This window comes from Gymnoscopelus braueri (genome assembly GCF_963280865.1).
Source record: "Gymnoscopelus braueri genome assembly, chromosome: 11".
In the NCBI taxonomy this organism is placed as follows: domain Eukaryota; kingdom Metazoa; phylum Chordata; class Actinopteri; order Myctophiformes; family Myctophidae; genus Gymnoscopelus; species Gymnoscopelus braueri.
Window position 1 is genome coordinate 30,907,683 of NC_137613.1, and position 15,701 is coordinate 30,923,383.

Genomic DNA, 15,701 nt, shown 5'->3' on the forward strand with positions numbered 1-15,701 from the left:
TACACAGTAATAGACTAGATAAAAAGTAAAACATGATGCGTCGATGTGACGAGGGGAAGCCGAGCCATAGGCCTCCACTTGAAAACACAGAGGACAACAGGGAATAACTCTGGCAAAATAAACATGCAAATAGGTTCTAGCAGGGGCAACTACATAGGCATGTGAAACTGAGTCCATATCTGAAGCAGTTACACCTTCCAGTACATGCCTTGGAGCACCCACATTTGGTCAACTCCCAACAACTCTCCGCAATAGGTGGAAGTGGAGTCCAGAAAACTTTCCACTTCTCGTCCTGTTCCACCCATCCCCAGTCAGATGGGCTCGGCATTTGTGGATGTCGCTTCAATGCCTGTCCCCACACGTATCCAGCCTCATAAGAAGCATGTTTGGCATGCTCTTTGAGTGCTGCTTGAGTTGGTGGGATCAAGTCATATTGTCTTTGCTTTCTGGCAAAGAGATCAAGCCTGGCCTCGTTCACAGTTGTGACATCGCTGGACCGGTCATACATTAGATCTTCTTGGCCTCTTGACATGGATATCTTTGGTATCTTCAGTGTCTTCAGCAGATGTAGATGCTCTCTTTTGGGCCCTTTCCAGCTCTGTGTTGTTGAACCTAAGTTTACAGCTTGAATTATATTTTGCTCCGTTTCTTGTCGATGTGCTTTCTATGCCATCACCTTCATCTAGTCGGGTTGGACTAAGTAAGATAGGCAGAGCATTGATCTTATGAAATAATGGAACATTTCTTGCAATGGTATCATAACCAGTACGATCGTGCTCTCTGTTGAATAAACTCGGCTGAATGAGTTTTTCCTTGGTGACCTGCTGACAAATTAAACATCTGTCCCAGTTAGTTTTCACAACTGTTATGATGGCTTCTGCCATGTCTGCAGCATAGGCAGAGGCCGAGGGTTTATCCTTTTACCACCTTTTACCAAGCACTTTGATGTATGGGATACAACTAAGTTCGTGCCTTAACCCTACACTTAGTTCGATCGTTCATCCAATGCCATTTAAATCCTGAGCGATCTGTACACCATCCGGTTAACTAAAACCCCATTAACCTTGGCTCGGCTCTCCCGTGCTGGCACAACCTGTCAATTCAGGTGCGGCTATCTAACTGTTTTGGGGTAAATTAGACAGCATTTGGGATACCAACTTTCAATTAGCTGACATTGAACCCCACTCTGAGTTTAACAGCAGTGATATATCACCAGTGTGCCCTGGTAGTGCAGATATTCACTCTTATCTAATCTATCTATGATCAACAAATCAACACAACTATATTGTGATGTGTTAAAAGTTGTTCTTTAGCATAATAATAATAATCGTATAATCGTCCTTAATGAAAAAAAAACATACATTTCTATGAGAAAATGTATCTTTTGAGGATCCAGGGGGCGGCCATCTTGAAAATAGAAATGTAAAGTGGCTGGGAGTGTTTTCTTGTCAAGCAACCCTTAGAGACTGCTCATGCCAAATTTAATGCTTGTATCACCAAATAAACCATTATATAACTTAATTGCTCCACTAAAGTGTTGGCCATCTTGAAAAATGGCCGCCATCTTGAAATTTCAAGTAGCTGTGGGTGGCCTATTGTCAAGTGACCCACAGAGACTGCTCATGCCAATGTTCATGCTTGTATCACCAAATAAACCATTATATAACTTAATTGCTCCACTAAAGTGTTGGCCATCTTGAAAAATGGCCGCCATCTTGAAATTTCAAGTAGCTGTGGGTGGCCTATTGTCAAGTGACCCACAGAGACTGCTCATGCCGATTTTCATGCTTGTATCACCAAATAAACCATCATATCACTTAACTGCCCACTAAGATGTCGGCCATCTTGAAAAATGGCCGCCATCTTTGATTTTCAAGTGGCTCGATTAAAAAAATCGATAAATGACCTCTAAAGATGATCTGTACCAAGTTTCACGCTTGTATCACCAAGTGAACGATTCTCCCAAAATATTGCTTTTATCCGCTGCACTATCACTCTTCCATTGGAATCAATAGACTCCAACTTGCTTCCGGTCTCCTAAAAAGGTGTCCACCTACGTCACGCAGAAACAAGGAGAAACGGGAAGTAAACCGGAGAATGCGACTCTTGCTATTTTCCTCTTGGGCAGAGTACATGTGGAGGGAGGGTCTGTCATTTTAGACAATGTTAACCACTTTAACCATTATCTTATACTTTGGCTATTAAAAAATAGCAGATCTACAAGGCACAGAGTGCCACGCTATGAGCTTGTAGATCTGCTATTTTTTGAAAAAGCATGTGTTTTTTTTTGCAAATCTTTGAATATATATATATTTTTAAGGTGAACATTTGTAACTCAAATCTTTGCATCTGGCGTATATCTAGATTTTTGAAATAACTTATGTTGCTATAATCAGTGGTTCTCAAACTTTTTCATGTCAAGGACCCCCAAAATGATATGTATTTGGTCACAGACCCCCATCGTAAAATATGATAGAGATATATGATAACTAATACTATATAATAGAAGATATATGATATATAATAGAAGATATATGTAACTAAATATAATATAACAGAAGATACATGAAAACTAATATCATAGAAGCTATATGATAACTAATATAATGGAAGATATGATAACTAATATAATAGAAGGGTTTGCTAGGTTAAAATAGTGGTGGTTGCTATGGTAAAACTGTGGCTGGTATGGGTGTACCAGGTGGTTGCTAGGGTCTAATAAGCAGTTCCTAGGCTCAACTGTAGCTAAATGGCATTTCCCCCATTGAAATGCATGGGATTGTTTTTAGCAATTACAAGTTAAATATCTCTAAAAGTATTAAGTATTTCAAAAATTCAAATGGTAGGCCAAACGTCAGTGGTGGAAAAATAACTCAAATGTTGTACTTAAGCATCAATACTGCAATGTAGAAATACTCCGCTACAAGTAAAAGTCCGGAAATAAAAATGTACTTGAGTAAAAGTACAAAAGTATTGGTATCAAAATGTACTTAAGAAAGTACTCATTATGTAGAATGTCCCATTTCACAAGTTTTCAAATGTATAAATATCTTATGAAAATAGCAGATCTACAAGCTCACAATGCATCGCATCGCTACGCATTGTGAGCTTGTAGATCGGCTATTTTCAAATGGCCAAAAATTTATATAGGGCTGAAGTGTGTAATGTATGTTTTGTAATCATAATCAAAATCTACAAAGTAACTAAAGTTTTCAAATGATTATACTGGAGTAAAAGTACAATATTTGCCTCTGAGATGTAGTGGAGTAGAAGTAATTGTACAGAAAATTGGAAATACTCCAGTAAAGTAAAAGATACCTCAAAATTGTACTTAAGTACAGTACTTGAGTAAATGTACTTAGTTACTTTACACCACTACCAAACGTTGTAGAGTTGGAACGGAGTTTGAAGGACTAGTTAGGGGTCAAAACATGGGCTGAATGATATGTATTGTATAATAAAAATCATGAAGATAACAATAGTGTGATGGCCTTATAGCGATCACACAAGTAGTGAAGATAACGTCACAATAATTATTGTGATACACACTGTTGCTAAAAGTTTTATCGCACACAAAAAAAAATTATTTTCAGTTGAATTCATCATCTTTTTTAATCCCAAAAATAAAGATGTAAAAAGGACAGACATTCAATAATTGCCATGGCACATTTTATTAGAACCAAAAAAACTAAACAAAAAAACTGTTCATTCCTACTTCCTCCAACCTATGACAAATGAGGTGTTGCATAGATGACGTACAGTAACTAATGGATTAAGAGGAGCACTGGCATACATTGGACTGTCAACATAGTGAGCATACATTCATGATATCTTAACGGGCACAAGTTTGTGTTTTCAAAATTAAATAAAGGGGGCAGATGGCTATTATGATGGATATACCGGCACATTTTTAATCAACAATCGGTCTCCTGTTTCATTGAGAGCTGAAGTCATCTGAAAAGTCCGTATTGGTGTTCGCTAAGGCCAGTGTTATGGTTTGTGGGTGTCTGTCTCCTGGTTACAGTGTTCAACTGTACAACTTGATGTGTGGTGTAATTATTACCATGTGGAGCAAAAATACTTGCAATGTTAAAGCAAATCTTGCTGCCACTGAGGAAAATGGCTGATAGCCTCAACAACAAACGTTTGTACTTAAAATGTCATAATACTACCATTGATTGATTTGAGAATGGAACTGGTTAGTTGCAGCATAATCCCAATCCTTGTACGTTTTCTGTACCATACGGTGAACCCCAGGGCCGGACTGGGACCAAAATTCAGCCCTGGCATTTTGGTCTGCAGTTACTGTGTTGGGTTTGAGTTTGATTTTGATTTCAGAGCAGTTCTGCAATGGATTATGGTCATTGTTATGGAACTAAAAAGGTCTTAATTCCAGCAGGCTAGATGCTTCAAGGTGTATTGCTGCCCTCTACAGTTCATAGCATGAACTGCATATTATTTCTTGCAGACTGTAGATCAGGGGGTTAAATGGATTTAATTGTTTCCAATAGTTCAACCGATCTCAGTCAATTAAGTTTGTTTTTCTACCACAGAAAATAAACCTTCATTTTGGTTGATTGTATTCATATTAATCATCATGGGAATCCTACATCAGTGCTTCTCAAATGTTTCATGTGGCCATGGATCTAAAGAGTTTGTGCCAGGGACCCCCAGAAGAGATTTGTGTTAAAACATTCAAAATTTTTCAAACAATTTTAAAGTATAAATATGGTTAAAGTGGTTAAAATGATTGCGATGCTAGATTAATTACTAATCTGGAGTCCCTCATAGACCCTTTTGAGAACCACTGTCCTGTCCGGATGTGAATGCAGTGGCTGCCCAATTACCTCATTCACTTAGATAAACGTGATGGGCAGACGTGACAGAATGGCACAGTGAAGTGATAACAGCACAACAGCTTCTGCTGTAGAGTTAAGGATAGAAAAGATATACTAGATGCAACCAGGTACATTCATAATACAACCAGAACTTTAAGTATTACTTGATTTTCTTCATATGAAGGGAAGGGATGAATGGAAAATACCACCCATACATTAAAAAAAATGGCCTCCGACAATATTTCAGGAGTATTTCAACTTGTTACTCTTACGTAAGAAGAAAAAAAATATATAGATTGTCTAATTAAGTGGTGTCCCATCATCTACGTTTTCAAGAATCAAGATTATTTACTTTAGGAATGAAACTCAGTGATATTGAACAACTTCACATCTGCTAACTTGTTATACTGCGTAACAACAATACAAGACAACAGCATCATGTACTTCTGACCGTTTCATTGATGCAGCTCATTTATACCTCCCTTTACGTACAAAAAACATAGTCCGTTACAATGTAGCCTAACCGTCACTGTTCACATACTTCCATGCATCCTTTACATTGGCATGGATGTTAAGCAATACATCTAGGGCTGCAACCATCCGTTTTCTTAGCGATTATTCTGAGAAGCACATTTTTATATATATATTTTTTAATATATCAATAAATCGAATAACCACTAAAACGAACTGCTTTATACTTCGTCGCACAACAGTATTGTACACAAATAGTGAAAATATCTGATCTACTCACAGATTAGACTGGCTATTTTCAATAGTTTTGAGATTTTTCGCGTATAGACTTCCCCAGAATAGGAATTGACTATTAATCAATTATTTTATCGAATTATCTAGTAGCAATTGTTCTTTTATAATCGACTAAATCGATTACTTAAATTAACTGTTGCAGCCCTAAATACATTCAATAGAGGGCAGACAAAAACAAACATGGCGACGGTCGAGGAGGTCGGAGAGGTTGTAAAAATGTATTGTACCGGTTTAGAAAGAGGTAAAAGCAGAGGGAGTGTTGTCCCTCTGCCACAAGGCTGCAGAGCCTTGTGTCAGTACTGACACGTATACATTTTGAGCATAAATGAGCCGCTTAATTATACTTAGGCGTACAATCCTTGACACAAAGGGTCGTTCGACAATAATGATTCTCAACTGAAAATACGTCATTTTTGTTGATCGAAAGATTTGTACGACAAAGTGTACAGTAAGTGATGCTGTGTGACCTGATCACTACTGAAAAGAGACTGTGTTGTTTGCAAACGACAGTCGTTTGCTGTTAATTGAAAATAAGTTGTAAGAAATGGGGAAACACCGGTGTCATAACTGTGCATGTGCAAAAAAGGCCTAGGCAAGGTGAAAAATAGAAATACTCTACTTGTATAGTAATACTATTATAGAAAATGTATATTTGTCCCAATAACCCCCCTAAATCTTTGTTGTTTTTTACAGTGGAGGCGCTCTTTGGCACATTGTTCCTCGCGGTGCATCTCTGGCGTCAGAGTCTATAGCACTGATCTGAGGTCTGTGGATTAGGGCCCCCTCTCCCCAGTCCTGGGTTCTGTGGTACTTTCCCATCAGACCAGTGTGTTGTCCTTGGGTCAGGGAGACTTCCACAGTGGGTCGTTATAGATCCAGACCTCTCCCTTTAACAAACAGAAGAGAACAGATAAATGGCTTCTCTCTATAATGTCCTGTGTTTTGATTATCCTGCCGAACACATAACTATTTATTTGTTCTTTTACATTGTACACTCGTACGCTGATCACAGAATGTGATCATTGAAGGGCCAAACTGGTTCAGCCCATTGACGCACTGTATACTTGGCATTACTGCCGACCATCGCCCAAAGCGTACCGTTTGATTTTGCATTTGATTCCATTCGTTTGATTATGCTATGAAAACTTGAACACTTGCTTGCTTGAAATAGGTAATCCAGCACAGTGACAGTTCTGTTAAAGTTATGTAATTGTTGCATTTTAACCTCATTAACCCTGGTGTCCCTATTTTGGGCATGTCATTATAGGCAAAAATAGCCTCGGCCTATGGTTAATTTATACACGCCGTGCAATGACATCTTGCAGCAAAAATATTAATCTACAAGCTCACAATTATGTTGTGAGCTTATAGATTGGTTATTTTCGTCGAACAACAGTGTCAGTCTTAAGGGTTTCATGTATTTCAAAGCACCGATTGATTAGAAAGATCTAGCTGAAATACCTCCCTAGGGAAATTTATGAGAATTTTAAGGTGAGTTTAACACCTGAAAGCCCGAATAGAATACATAAATAAATAGAAAATCTTGCAATTACTCTAAAATCAAACAAACTGCTATATTCTAAAAAATATCCAGTAGTACGCCATTAAAATTGACATTCTCTTTGATTTGGGAATGACCACAAATGGAACACGTTCTATCACCTTGCAGATGTTAGTATCCCAATGTTGCCGTGAAGCAAAATAAAACTTGTTAATACTTTGTGATATTGTAAGATGTTAATGACAGTGTACTATAACGAGCGAAAGACAGACTTATTTATGCATTCTTTAATTGTGTTTGTTATAGAAAGTGAATAGCTGTAGTTTGTGATGTACCTCTTTAGTGAAGTGTTTGGGCGTCCAGGGTGTGTTGTCCTTCGCTCTCTGCCTCTCCTCTGCTCTTTGGCGTTCCTCCAGACGATGTTTGTGCTCAGTGGCCTCATCGATGTTCCCCTCCTTCAGTGACTTGGTGACGTGTTGCCATAGCCGCCTACAGTATGACACACACACAGGAGGCATAGTGGATGTCATGTACACAACAACATTCAGTCAAATGTAGGGCTGTCACGATTACAAATTTAAGTTGACGATTAATTGTCACTCAAATAATTACGATTAACGATGAGTTTTTGGCATTGTTGAACATTGGAAAATACAATTAAAAAATCGGTTTGCCTTTTAGGCTTCGTAATCAAAAATTGCAAAGGGCAGATATGACAAATAACTTGAATATACAACATTAACATATTCAATATGTATTTCAATTTTATTCATGTAAAAAAGGCAGAAATAGCTGATCTACAAGCTTACAACGCGTCACGCGTTGTAAGCTTGTAGATCTGCTATTTCTGCCTTTTTTAATATTTGAAAATGTGTGAAAATGTTTCAACATATAGACGATTATGCAATAATAATTGCGATTAGCTCAAATAATTGTGATTAGACGATTATGTAATAATTGTGACAGGCCTAGTCAAATGCCTAATTTATGCTCCGTCGTACGACGGTGTCACGCACCGAAAAACTAAAACAGGCGATCGACAAAGCTCACAATGCGTCACAGATGTTGTGACACGTTGGGAGCTTGTCGGACAGCTATTTTTGGACAGAACAGACCTTGGACACTATCTGACATTGATACAGTAAGTGAATGGGGTTTACATTATAAGTTTGTACCCTGGCTTGTGTTCTAACGTACGTACCACCCAGTAAAAATCCTCAGTGTTCATTTAACACAATTTAAAAATGTACCCAGTCCAAATTATTTATAAAGCACATTTAAAACAACAGTGTTGAACCAAAGTGCTGTACACTCTGTAACAAAACATTCTAAAATACAATACAATACAATACCCAGACTTACTTGATGAGCTGAAGCCCCACCTACATGTACATGAGGTGTTTCTGTCACACTCAAGTACAGTTTGAATTCCAGACTTTTACTTGTAACAGACTATTTCTATATTTCAGTATTGATACTTTTACTTAAGTAAAAAAATGTAGCACTTTTTCCACCACTGATGGTGTGTACACATGCACACACCTACTACACACCCCATACACATAATAAGACATGAGTTTTTTTAAACTGTGCTTGTTTCACAATTTATGAGCCATCGATGGATAATATCAATTGGGAATAAGGTCATATATCTGTGTGATCATGCTGTGCCTGCACGGATTAACTGCTTTGGGAAATCCATGTGACTCCTTCCACCATGTCATTCACTTATCTCTCCATCGCAGCTTGTTGCTGTTCCCTGTCGTCAGCCTCCAGTACAGAGGTATGCCCAGTCAAGGAGACAAGGAGACGCCCAGTCCCAGTCAAGGATCATTTTTATTTTTCAGTGTGTAACATTCTGACAGCTCATGCATTTTCTGGTGTGACTTTACTGTTGAAATTGAGTGTGAATGTTAATGTTAATGTAACTAAAAAAGCTAAAAAAAAAACACTGGAATGGAACTCCTGGTTTACCGGAATGGGGTTCAAATCCCTGCAGTGTCCTGCTGATTGTCATGAAAGCCCATATTATTTGCACTCAACTGATTCATTATCTAACCTATGTTCATATAATTGGTCCTCACTAATGCTCATTATAACATGGCACCATTTTTGTCTACCCTCGTCTGTGTCTCAGAGGAGGGCTGTGGACAGTTCAGAAAACCGGCCACCAGTGACATCATTAGGCAGGTTCTTTTCTTTTTTTTTGGACAAGATTTCCTATTTTTTTTGTTATTAATGCTAGAACAATGGCTTCTATTATAGCAAGCCAACTTTCCATTTCTATTTGCTTGGATTCCCCATCGATGATGACAAAAGTTATCCTTGACAACAAGGTGCGATGGAGAGATGAGTGAATGACATGGTGGAAGGAGTCACATGGATTTCCCAAAGCAGTTAATCCGTGCAGCTACAGTATGATCACACAGATATGACCTTATTCCCAACTGATATTATCCATCAATGGCTAATAAATAGTGAAACAAGCACAGTTAAAAACATTTTTTTTACACAATTGTCTTATTATGTGTATGGGGTGTGTAGGTGTGTGCATGTGTACTCACCATGAGAGCCAGACTCCACAGCAGTGGCAAGGAGCTCCTGGTCTGACAGCTCTGCAGGCTTACAGGATGCAGCGCGTGCTTGAACACATACTATTGTGTCAATGTGTAGTAACTACTTTTTGCATCAACTCTTCCAAGTTACCGGCCATGTTGGCAGGATTTTACTGAAGAAAAGGTGAAATTGAAAACAATTAGACAAATAATGATACATTTATGATGATGATTAATAATACTGATAATCTTTGTAGGAAACCAAGTTAAGTATACATAATTATTTTCTCTTACAGGGATAGCAGGTAAATCGGTGGGCAGGCAGCCACTCACACTGTATTTTTTACATTTTCTCAACAGTTTCCCTTATCCCTTCCTGCAGGTTATACTAGCCTACAGGTCTACACCTACAATATTAGCCGTAAGTAGCCTAATCAAACTTGGCTCTACCCATCTACCCAAGTCTATCCATTTACAACAGAAATACATATCAATTTACGACATAATCCAAATATAATCAATCACTGAATCATTACTGAGGTGTTTAAGAAAATATTAACTTACTGACAGCCACAACAGAAGAAACATACAATCAAAGGGGATTTCTGAGCATGCATGTTCTCAATCAACCTAATTACATCCTGCCGCTCTTTTACAACAGTAGAATAGTAATCATATCAGTAACATTAGCATCAACCAATAGTAAAAAGTACAACGATCCTAGATCAGTGCCATCAACCAACAGTGAGTACAAAGACCATATCCTAGGATCAGTCACATTGCCATCAATGAATAGTGCCAACACTAATGCCTGACTGACATTACATGTAATTAAATCAGTCACATAGATGAAAAAGAGAAAAAAAAATAGGAACAGCAGAAGCAGTGAATCACTCTGCAGTCATTTCTAAACAATTCTAACATGAAGGACCCCTCCAGTCCAAAGGAAAAACATTTGAACAGTTACCTACCAGATTTACATCCATGTATATTCCACTGTCCCAGTGTGAAAATAAATAAGTCCCAGTATAAACCACCATAGTCCAAAAATAACCTACCACAGTCCCAGTATGAACTGCTACAGTTCGCTGTATAAACCACCACAGTCGCTGTATAAACCACCATACTCCAAGTATAGTCCCAGTATAAACTACCATAAACCACCATAGTCCAAGTATAAAGCACCAAAGTCCGACAGGGAAGCACCATGATAGGAAGCACCATAGAAGGCAGGGAAGCACCATAGGAAGCACCATAGAATATTATAATATTATAATGCTGTCAGGCACGTACTCCAAGTTTTAAAAACAACAGATGATAGAGGCATCAACAAAACTGACTAAACAGAGGAATTCTGGCTTCCATATTTTCAACCACTTATTTCAAGGCATAAATACATGGTCCATAGTACCATGCTTGTCCTTGAATCCAAAATGATTGTCTGTGGTCCTAAAATAAAAACCTAATCATCTAATCTTTCCAGGACTATGCACTTGGCCTATAGTGATCCAAGCTCCCCATTTTTATTTCATGAGTGAGAGTTTACAGACATGCTAATAAACACGTAGAGTGATATAGTAGGACACGCCTGGTTCAAAGTAGTGCACCAACAAATGTGCTCCATTTGTTATGTTAGTAGTCATTCTTTGTTAATTCACTTCAAATGTTACGTATATCCAAACAGCACTGCTGTTTTCTGCTCTTTGTTCTCTGAACAAAGGTTAAACCAAATTATGCGAAGAGCTGGAAAGAGGAAATTCAATCATTTGACTTTTGTCCAGAGCTCCTCATATTTGTCTCTCAAAACCGTTTGCAGAGGCTCTTGTCAACTTCAGGAAGGTACAGTAACACCCGCAAAGTATAACACTGTGACAGCTATTTTCAAGTGTGAGCCAAGTTGAGTGAGGAGAGCTGAGGGCAGCACTGTGAGGGAGGCAGGGCTCTAAGTGTGTGTGTGTGTGTGTGTGTGTGTGTGTGTGTGTGTGTGTGTGTGTGTGTGTGTGTGTGTGTGTGTGTGTGTGTGTGTGTGTGTGTGTGAGAGAGAGAGTGTGTGTGCAGCTTGTTTTCATGACTTCCTCTATGCAGAGAGAGGACGTTAGAGTAGTGTTTCTCAATGGGGGTGGTACAGCACCCCAGGGGGCATACAGTGAAGTTTGGGGGCCGCTGGAAGCAATATGTTTTAAAAGGGTGTGTGTGTGTGTGGGGTGCCCTCTGGGGGGGGGGGGGGATTTAATATATTCAAGTGTACATTTTCTTCATTTCATCCCAGACTTTTTTTTCATTAACTCTGAATTGTGTGTAGATGCACGTTTTTTATTGGGATGATGATGGAAGATTGGCTAGATTTGAAAGTGCTGAATGGGGTTTGTACAGGTGGAAGCATGTCTGGAAAGGCTACTAAAGCCTAATTTATACTCCGTTGTACGACAGTGTTGCTTGCCGAAAACAACACTTTTAAGAGCCAACAACATTGTATAGTGAGGAGTATAGTAGTTAATAGTTAAAAGTGTAAGCATATAAAAGTATCTATGTAGTATAATTTAAAAGGAGGTCGGCATGCTGAGGAGAGAGGGGTTACTGTTTATAGAAGGAAACCATGTATAGCACTGGTTCTCATTGTGACGTCAGGGGACCCCCATGAGTCCTTGATTGTTGAGGGAACCAAATGGACCCTTACGGAGCCGTAACTCCAACAGTGCACTAACCGAACAAAACTGTGGTTCCATTTGTACACTCTCAGAGTTCAATGTACAATGATGATTCTACAGTATAGATTGGGGTCTGTGGCCTAATGCATATCAAACAGGGGGTCCTAGAAATTAAAAAGGTTGAGAATCACTGGTCTTTAGTATGAGGTACATATGTCAGGTGACCATATATTTTACCTGGACTCTGTCCGCCCCTGCTTCTCGACAGGCCTCAGTTTCTTCCTGATGACTGGCAGCTTGGTAGTGTCGATAACTTTGGTCTCTCCGCTACTGTAGGTGAACTCCAAGGTACCATTCCACTCTCCCTGGGCCTTACACACTATGGTGCTGGTCGGGGTGTGCTTCACCTCTGCTGTCACTCTAAAGAGAAAAAGAAGTTAAGACTGTCAAGCAGGTGTGGAAATTTCAAAAACAGTGAAAATAGCACATCTACATGGTCAGAACACATCACGATGTGACATGTTGTGAGCTTGTACTGTAGATGGGCTATTTTCGTTATTACTAAAGAAATGTTTGGAGAGACAGACCGACCTGTGGACTTTCCCTCCGTAGAAAGGCTTGGTGTGGAAGGTGACTGCGGCAGAGTACCCGCTCTTCACACAGTTAATGGAGACTTTCCCCCCCAGCTCCACCCAGGGCACGGTGAGGATGGATCGCGCGTAGGCACAGGGTAACGTGAAGACGTACTCCTCGTCATGTTCCAGAAGACACAGGACTCCTAGGAGGAGACAGAGGCACAAGGACATACTGTAGATGTCAAAAACTTTAAGCAGCACACTGGTGACAGTTTAGTTTTAGTGCGTTGATCACATTATGGCATACATCCCCACTGCTGTTGTACAGCAGTGGTTAGCAGTGGTTCTCAAACATTTTCATGTCAAGGACAACCAATTTGTTATGTATTTGGCCGTAGACCCCCATCAGAGAAGAGTTTTCACAGTCTTTCAAGATTAGTCAAGACTTTTCATGATACTGACCATGATACTGACCAGGATACTGACATAATTTGACATGATACTGACCAGGATACTGACCATGATACTGACATAATTTGACATGATACTGACCAGGATACTGACCATGATACTGACCATGATACTGACCATGATACTGACATAATTTGACCAGGATACTGACCATGATACTGACATAATTTGACATGATACTGACCAGGATACTGACCATGATACTGACCATGATACTGACATAATTTGACATGATACTGACCATGATACTGACATAATTTGACATGATACTGACCAGGATACTGACGATGATACCGACATAATTTGACTTGATACTGACCAGGATACTGACCATGATACTGACATAATTTGACATGATACTGACCATGATACTGACCATGATACTGACCATGATACTGACCATGCTATGCTACTGACATGATACTGATATGATGTTGACCATGATACGGACCATGACTAACCATGATACAAACCATGACCTACCATGATACGGACCATGACTAACCATGATACTGACACGATGTTAGGGATTAAGCCTCTTGCTCAGGGACACCTCAGCAATTGCCGGGGCCAGGAATCGAACCTGGGACCTTCTGTTTCCCAGGCCGCCCCTCTACCCATTCAGCTATGGCCACGACTATCTGTATACTGTACATATACAGTACATACATTTGTATACATGCGTATACTGTATGTATACATATAAGTAATGGCCAATCTAAAATATTGTTGAAACAAAACCAATGAACTGTATTAGACAGAAAAGTCCATAGAGTACCGAAGTCCTGACGTCACCTCGCACTACCCCTGGGCCCTGGGTCACAGCGAAACAGCAAATCTTTGATCGTGTCATATAAGAGCTGTGTTAAAAAAATGAACAATTTTGTCAGGTACCGTATGTGACTCTGTCGTTTATATTGAGTTACATTTGATAACGTCTGTTTGGAGAAATGTGTACTTTTTCACAGTCAGTTGATGCTTCATATCATATGAGTAAAATTGCCTGGGTGGTTTGTTTATTTTTGGAACACAGTTCTTATATGACGCCATCTAAGATTCCCCAATGGAAATTCCAATACAAAAAATTACGCAGTGACCCCAGGAGGATAGCGCCCTCTAGCGGCAGTGATGTCAGACTTCGATGCTCTATTCTTGTCGAGTCATTTGAGGAGAAAAAAAAACTGTAGAGAACCAAATCATGTGGGAGAAAACTGAAAAAAGGGCATGGTGGTTTTTATTTCTCACCCCTGACGACAGATCAGGTGAGAGACGTCATGCAGGCCAAGCACCACTGACCTACTTCTACCACGGCGTGTGTATATCTGAGTCTACAGCACACTGCTGCTGTTTGTCTGAATGTCTATGAATGTACCGACTGTTGCAGTCGCACACACTACTTAGATCACTTGATTTGGTCTGCAGTGTTGTAAAGTAACTAAGTAAATGTACTCAAGTACTATACTTAAGTACAATTTTGAGTTTTCTTTTTTTACTTTACTGGAGTATTTGCAATTTTCAATACTTTTATCTCAGAGGCAAATATTGTACTTTTACTCGACTACAATTATTTGAAAACTTTAGTTACTACTTTGTAGATTTTTTATTATTATTACAAAACATACATTAACCACTTCAGCCCTATTTAAACTTTGGCTATTTGAAAATAGCTGATCTACAAGCTCGGAGATCGGCTATTGTCGACTATTGTCACAGGAGAGATTTGGTGGGGAGGGGGCCTAGTATAGACCCCTGGCGGACCCTGGTCAACAAAGTAAATAGGCTTTAAATTGTTAAACTGCAATCCACCTGTCCTACAGTACCTGGGACATGAACCCTGGTGTCCCACACAAATGCCAACATTTCGACAGCTGGGCTAAGACGGAAAGCCTGTTTGGGCAGGACAGATATTAGATATCACTGCCAATGCTCTCGTCAACCAGTATAGATTGGTTAAAATAACCCAAACGTTATGGATTGTAAGCAAAGAAAAAGTTTAGAATTTGATCAGAAAATGTTGCACTTTTTTGACAGAATGCTGCGATTAACCTGAGACTCAGCATAATGTGGTTGTCACCCTATGTATATTTACAGTCATGAAATATGAAGGTAAGCATCACCCATTTGGAAGCAGAGCGCTTTCTTGTGATGTTCAGTAAATGTGCATAACGCATAAATAGAATGTATAGAATGTATAGGAGGCCACTGGTGTCTCCTTTCATATAGCAACATCTTCAGAGTCCCAGCATTGCTCTGAGGCAGGCCATTAGGGTGAATTCATAATGCTTCATTACTTGCTATTCTTTCAGAGTTGGCAGACATATGACCAGTACTTGAGTCAAAGTATAAAT

The 15,701-nt window shown here is 39.3% G+C and overlaps 1 protein-coding gene across 2 annotated transcripts in view; it reads right to left on the reverse strand.

Annotated features, from left to right (window-relative positions):
- Positions 1 to 3,658: 3,658 nt before the first annotated feature.
- The window catches only part of osbpl10a (oxysterol binding protein-like 10a), a 90,274-nt gene continuing 78,231 nt past the window's right edge, over positions 3,659 to 15,701 (reverse strand). For both annotated transcript variants that reach the window (XM_080441545.1, XM_080441544.1), the window contains exons 10-13: positions 12,899 to 13,085; positions 12,545 to 12,727; positions 7,440 to 7,593; positions 3,659 to 6,490 (exon numbers count right to left, since the gene is read on the reverse strand). In XM_080441545.1, coding sequence (XP_080297671.1) covers positions 6,446 to 6,490; positions 7,440 to 7,593; positions 12,545 to 12,727; positions 12,899 to 13,085 — 569 coding nt within the window. In that variant the 3' untranslated portion in view covers positions 3,659 to 6,445. The remainder of the gene's footprint in view (positions 6,491 to 7,439; positions 7,594 to 12,544; positions 12,728 to 12,898; positions 13,086 to 15,701) is intronic.